This window comes from Callithrix jacchus, chromosome 11, assembly GCF_049354715.1.
Source record: "Callithrix jacchus isolate 240 chromosome 11, calJac240_pri, whole genome shotgun sequence".
NCBI classification, from domain to species: domain Eukaryota; kingdom Metazoa; phylum Chordata; class Mammalia; order Primates; family Cebidae; genus Callithrix; species Callithrix jacchus.
This window is the reverse complement of record NC_133512.1, coordinates 78,084,515-78,090,998: the sequence shown is the minus strand read 5'-3', so window position 1 is coordinate 78,090,998 and position 6,484 is coordinate 78,084,515. Positions and strand designations below refer to the sequence as shown.

At 37.4% G+C, this 6,484-nt stretch overlaps 1 protein-coding gene across 17 annotated transcripts in view; it reads right to left on the bottom strand.

Moving 5' to 3' along the window:
- Positions 1–3,318: 3,318 nt before the first annotated feature.
- BCAP29 (B cell receptor associated protein 29) overlaps positions 3,319–6,484 on the bottom strand; it is a 50,447-nt gene continuing 47,281 nt past the window's right edge. For 16 of the 17 annotated variants that reach the window (XM_078343145.1, XM_035254088.3, XM_009002656.5 and 13 more), the window contains one exon: positions 5,460–6,182. In XM_078343145.1, the coding sequence (XP_078199271.1) occupies positions 6,147–6,182 (36 nt within the window). In that variant the 3' untranslated portion in view covers positions 5,460–6,146. Of the gene's footprint in view, positions 6,183–6,484 lie in introns of all 17 variants that reach the window. The other variant, XM_002751738.7, reaches the window with a different exon arrangement.

Genomic DNA, 6,484 nt, shown 5'->3' with positions numbered 1-6,484 from the left:
GGGATAAGGTAAATACGTTATCTATAGGACCATGGGTCTCATCCACCTTTTCTGCTCTTACATACTGGATGGTTTTGGCAGTCTCACTACTAACGCTTGTTGCCTGGTTCAGGAATTCTCACTCTCAGGAGTGGTAAATAGGGCATATGAGTCCATGTGCTTTGAAGAAACCCTGACCCTCCCAAGTGATGTGTATATGACCTATGAGAAGTTGGTTGTAGAATTCTGTTGCAGAAGAATATTTACTGATGTAGGGGGAAAGAAAGCAGGTCACAAAGCAGTATGCATAAAAATGAGTGTGATCTTATTTTTGTAAATATTTGTGTATATATATATAAGAAAATTAGACAAACTGATAGCTACTTTTTCTTTAATTTCTACATTTACTATGTCTCAATTTTGTTTCAAGAGGAAAAAAAAATCAACAAACTTAAAAAAAAAGTTTCAGTAAGGCCGGGCGCGGTGGCTCATGCCTATAATCCCAGCACTTTGGGAGGCTGAGGCGGGTGGATCAAGAGGTCAGGAGTTCGAGACCAGCCTGATCAACATGGTGAAACCCTGTCTCTACTAAAAATACAAAAATTAGCCGGGCATGGTGGTGCGCGCCTGTAGTCCCAGCTACTCGGGAGGCTGAGGCAGGAGAATTGCTTGAACCCAGAAGGCGGAGGTTGCAGTGAGCCAAGATCGTGCCATTGCACTCCAGTCTGGGTAACAACAGCAAAACTCCGTCTCAAAAAAAAAAAAAAAGTTTCAGCAAGTAAACCTCTATGGAGTGTTATTGCAGGAAGCCCTTGGTTGAGAAGTGGTGCTCTAGAAGTCTTTTGTGCGTCAGGAAATTGACAACCATTGGGAGAGATCAAAATTCTTTACCATGGGTGGTGCTTCAGGGAGAGTAACGATTTCTGAAGGAGGAACAGACTTTCAGAGAAGCCTGGCTAACCAGGAAGACACCTGGTTCCGCGGACAAAGCCAACATTTCAAACATATTCTTTGCTCAAATTTAGGAAAAAGGCTGATCACCAAGGAAAAGCTGGCAATTTTTTCCTAACTTGTTTACACATCAAGCTCTTATGTGCTATCTTTGTATATGTAACATGCCTAAATGTTCTTGTGGTGTTTGCTTTTGCTGCAGTGTATACCATACTAAAGACAAAGAGGGAGATTTGTAAACTTTTATAATGTGAAATGCACAGCTATTGTAGGGGTGCAATGCATGATGCTGATTAACTAATGGTTAAGTCAAATATAAAAAGTTGAGCATGCAGAGATGTAGAGGATGTAGTTTTTAATTAAGATCCCAACATAAAAGGCAAAGATACAAAGGTTTTGTGCTTTTAGGCCATATTGATGGTTTTTTATTCATGTCTCGGGAGTTGAGACAATGCATTGCAGTTATCTGGTGTCATTCACAGCAATTCAGGACAGGTGTAGTGCTGCATGGTGTCAGGGACACAGCCTCCTTCTTGTTGCTCCATTTCACATGGCCTCAACCTCATGACCCAAGACAGCGCAGCATTTATGTTTCAAGCAGCAGGATAGATAAAGAAAAGAAAGAAACTGGCCCCACATGACAATCCTACCTATTTCCACTTAGATACAAGGAGATGGAAAATGTTTTTCTGCTTGGCAGCTGTTTATAAAAAAAAAAAAATTAGGAGCATGTATTACCACAGGCGAATGAAAGAAAGGATATTGGGACAACCAGTACCCTCTGCCACAAGCATCTATTGCAGGATGTCTCCACCTTGGGAACACTGACCTTCTGGGTGAGATCATTCTTGGTTTCAGTCCTGTACATTAAGAATGTGTTGTTGCGTGTTGTCCTGTGCATTGTGGAATGAGTTTAACAGCATCCTGGCTTCTATCCGCTAGGAGCATTCTCGTGGTTATGACAACCAGAATGTCTCTAGGTATTGCTAAATGTTCCTTCAGGATGACTTCTCCACTTCCTGTTGAGAACCACTGATTTACTGTTTGCAGGAACTGTGTTAATCACTGAGGAGACAAACCATAAATGAGATCATTTCAGACGGTAATAAGTGTATGATGAAAATAAAATACGGTAAGAAGGCAGATAGGCCTGGGATGCAACATTTACTACACATGCAAATGTCCTGAGAGGGAAAAGAGTTTGCTTGTTACAATAAGAATCAGAATGCAGGTATGTCAGGATCTATATCCTAGAGAAAGAACAACAAAAAGAATACAGGTGTGATTGGCAGGGCAGGTGGACTGAGTTGAGGTTGGAGAGTAGAGGGGAGCCTGGTGAGGTCTTATCATTTTAATCTTAACTGCAGTGGGAAAGAATTGGAAGACAAGCAGGGAATGACATAATCTATGTTTTTTTTTTTTTGTTTTAAACCAGGCGGCTGCTGAGAGCATGTATATGAGAGAGGCCTCAGAGAAGATACAGGGAGATGAGGTTGTCATAGTCCATGTGAGAGATGATGACGGCTTGGAGTTAGGCAGTAACAATGGCAATGGAGAATACAATTGAAGGAAACAAATAACTAAGACAGAAGATGGCTAAGGCTGTCTTTGGCTTATCCAAATGGCTAATGAGGAAGATGGAGTGGTGTTAAATGGTAATTGTTTTCCACATACCTTGAAATTCAGTCCAGGCCATTACAGAGCTGTCTTGAATGCTTCTGTATTAGTTTACTATGGCAGCAGTAACAAATAATCACAAACTTCATGGCTTGAAATAATAAGTTTATTCCCATAGTTCTGGAGGCCAGGAAGTCCAATATCAGGGAGTCTGCAGGGCCATGCTCCTGCTGGAAGAGGCCCTGGGGAAAAATTTGTTTCTTGCTTCCTCCAGCTTCTGGTGGCTGTCAGCATTCCTTTGCTGTGACTCCGTCACTCTAATCTGCCTCTATGGTTGCTTTCTCCTCTGCTGTATGGTAATGTCTCCCTTTGCTTCTATATAAGCATAGATGAAGGTGCATTTAGGGCACACTCAGATTACCCAGGATAATCTCTCCATCTCAAGACTTTATCACATTTTTTGCTGTAGAACATTCCCAGGTTCCAGGGATCAGCATAAGGCTATCTTTTGAGAGGTCATAATTCAGCCTACCACAGCTTCTATAGTGTTTGAAATGATTTCTGGTGGAACTAATAAAGTCATGTTTGTGTAGAGATGAAACTGTGAAGAAACACTGTGAAAGTAATTTTTAAGATGCTGTTCAGTAAATAATGTTAAAAAAAGAAAAAGAATTTCATAAGTGGATTTTCAAGATTACTAAGAAAGAAATGAAAAAATACAGGAGGGTTCCATGGACTCTAGACAGATCACTCTGGACATTAAAATTGATGTTTAAAAGCACAGTTATATTCACACATTGTATAGTGGGCACTCAGATGCACAATGTGTCTGTCATGTTAGTAGGGCTGGGCATAAGCTGATGGAGGCACACAGTTGGGAGGAATAGTGAGAAGGCAGTGGACACTGGAATGGGACTGCAGAACCAAACCAACCCACAGAGGGAGGGTAAGACAGCAGGCTCAGGTACATCCAAGTAGCTGTGGCTAGCAGTCCAATGAGGAAGCAGGAATGACACTGCAGGAAAGCAGAAATCACTAACAGCTCCAAGAATATGTAATGTTTAGAGATCCAGGCAGGCTGCTGGCATCAGGATAGTATCTCAGAAAGTAGTAAATCTTTAGGCTCTTGACTGGGATTCCAGGGTAGGACTTGGTAACGGAAAGGGAATCCTAGTTCTCAGGATACTACTATAAATAGCCAAGAGAGGAACTTAGGCCCTAAATGGCAAGGCATGAATCCAACTAGCAGCAATGGGGTCCAAGATAGAGCTGGACAAACAACAAGCATAACTGATGCCAAATTCTGGAGTGCTTAGCCAGAACCTGCTAAGTGCTGCTTCCTAAAGACCAGAACCTCCAGTCTATTTGCAAGTAGGAGGAAAGTCTGATAAAGCTTTACATAATTCTGATAGAAAAAGGCAAGAATAACATTCCTGTATTTGAGTTTATAATACAGTCTAAGACATAAAGAAGTCATTACTGACAATGGGAAGGAAAATGATAATATGCAATATAAATAAATCCATGAAATAAATATTTACTTATATAATACAATTTGCTAAACACCATCATTAAGGAGAGTACTAGGAAGAACTAATAAATATAGCATATGAAACAGTTGGTATGGTAGTAGAGGGCACAGACTCTGGAGCCACAAGTGGCTAATATATTGCAATATTTTCTCTTTAGCAAATTATACCTGGTCTGTGTATAAATATAAGAGCAATATGTAGGGGACCAGGATATCTAAATTCTAGACTTACACCCTGGCCCTGAAACTAACTAACCATGTTACTTTGGAAAAACTGCTCAAACTTTTGAGGCCTAAAGATTCAGACTTGTAAACTTGAGAGGGTTGAGGTCTGAGGTCCTCTAAATGTAAACTTTAAAATGTTTTTTTGGGAATCTTTCAAATTTTCATGCTTTTCAAAGTACACCAGACTTTCTCCTTACTATACAGTCTCAACAACTTGGAGAATCACTGTATTATCTTAGTTTATGTAGTAATGCTGATTTAAATTTTATTATTCCCATTTTTGAGACAAGGAAATAGAGGCTAGCACAGCTAAATAAGCAGTAAAGCTGGGATTAGAGTTTACTTTGCCCATTTTAAAGCTGTGCATTTTCTATTTTTCTGTAAATTACTCTGACATTGACTTAATTTTCACATAGTAGGCTAGGATTCAAAACACTCAATATCTATATATTTACCCAGACAGTTCTTACTTCGATATTTCTAAGTCTGTACTTTGAGCTAACATTTGTTCAGGTCTCTCCTATTTCAGCACTCCCTTTTCTTGTTATTTATGGTGTTGTCAGCCCATATGGTCTAACTCCCATTTCTTACTTCTGCTGAATGTCTCCTACATGTCTGTTTTTCAGCAGTAACTCCTGACTTTTATCTGAAATAAAATTTTTATGTACTTGCTCACTTCATCCACTTCATAATAAAAAAAATTAGCTAGATGTGAAGTTGGTGCTAAAATTATAATAAACAGAGGATGAAACAAAGACAAGAGAAATAAAAACGCCAGTAATTTTTTCTTTTTTTTTTAATACTTAGGTTTTTATAAGACAAGGAAGATGATTTCATGTCTAAACACAGGAACAACTTAAATCATATTAATATTACAATCACTGCCATCTTCTAAAGGAAATTCTAAATGAATATTTGAATGGAAAAATAGTACTTAATATTAGCTTTCAGAACATAGAAACATCTTAGAAAAACTGTGTGATACCAGTGTATGTATTTTTGAGGTAATATTTATATAACTAGGTACCCTCACAACCAATGGAAAGAAATACTGCTTTTTGGATATGTTCTATGTTAACTTTTAAAGAATTCTACATTGTTGCAAAATAAATTCAGTGCAGTGGTATGGCAGTTATGCAAATATATGTAAACTCTATGACCAGATTAACTTGAAACAGTAGAGTGGTTACTAATTACGTGTTATTAATATAAATGTCAACAAAAAACAGTCCAACATGTGCAGGGGCACAGTAACAAAAATATAATTAACAATATCTTATTAGAGTAAACCATAGCATCATCAGGCTTAAAAAAAAACTAAGGTCATTGTTTTTTCGAACTCTTCCTTATAAATACCGTGGATAACTCTGATAGTTACCCTTATTTACATTCCCTGTATACAAATTTGCTGATACTGAATACTATTTTCAAACACATCATCATCGGGTTACATAGATTATTATTACCGAAAACTCATCAGAGCTTTCAAGGCTATTAATGGTTTCATGCAACTTAAAACTTCTCATTTTGAAAGTAACCAGCTAATGAATTTTTTTCCTTTTATTGGTAATAGCCACCATATACCAGTGTCATTATCAATATGTAAATATGGTATTTAACATGCTTATATATTTCTTAAGAGGTGGAATACAGACTTTACAATATATCTGAAACATCATCAAATATCTTGATAATGCCTTTAGAATACAACCTATGTGTGGCATTAAAAAAATAACTGACAGGTCATAGTGCATTTTTCTGAACTTAATTTTAAATTTTCTAGAGGCTAACATAAGAAATTTATCATTTTGACATGGCATATTGCGAGCATCTTTTGTAAAGTTCAGAGTCTTTTCTTGTTGCCTCTTCCTAAACAATCCTGTAAGAAAAAAATATGATTTATGTAGTATAGCAAAGAGGAAGAGATTAATATACATGACAAAGACTTTTAAAAAACATTCTTCTATGTATAATTATGAGAATAATCAAATGTGAAACAAAAGGATTGAGAAAGTCTAAAATTTTTTAAACTATAAATTTGTGGTTTTCACTTGGAGGGAAAAAGAACACTCTTGGTAAGTTCATTTTTTCCCCTTGCTTTCATCTACCTTGCTTTGGTTTCACAGGTAACCAGGAAAACATGATTTTAAAAATTCTTCTACTGTGAACCTAATTAAGGTT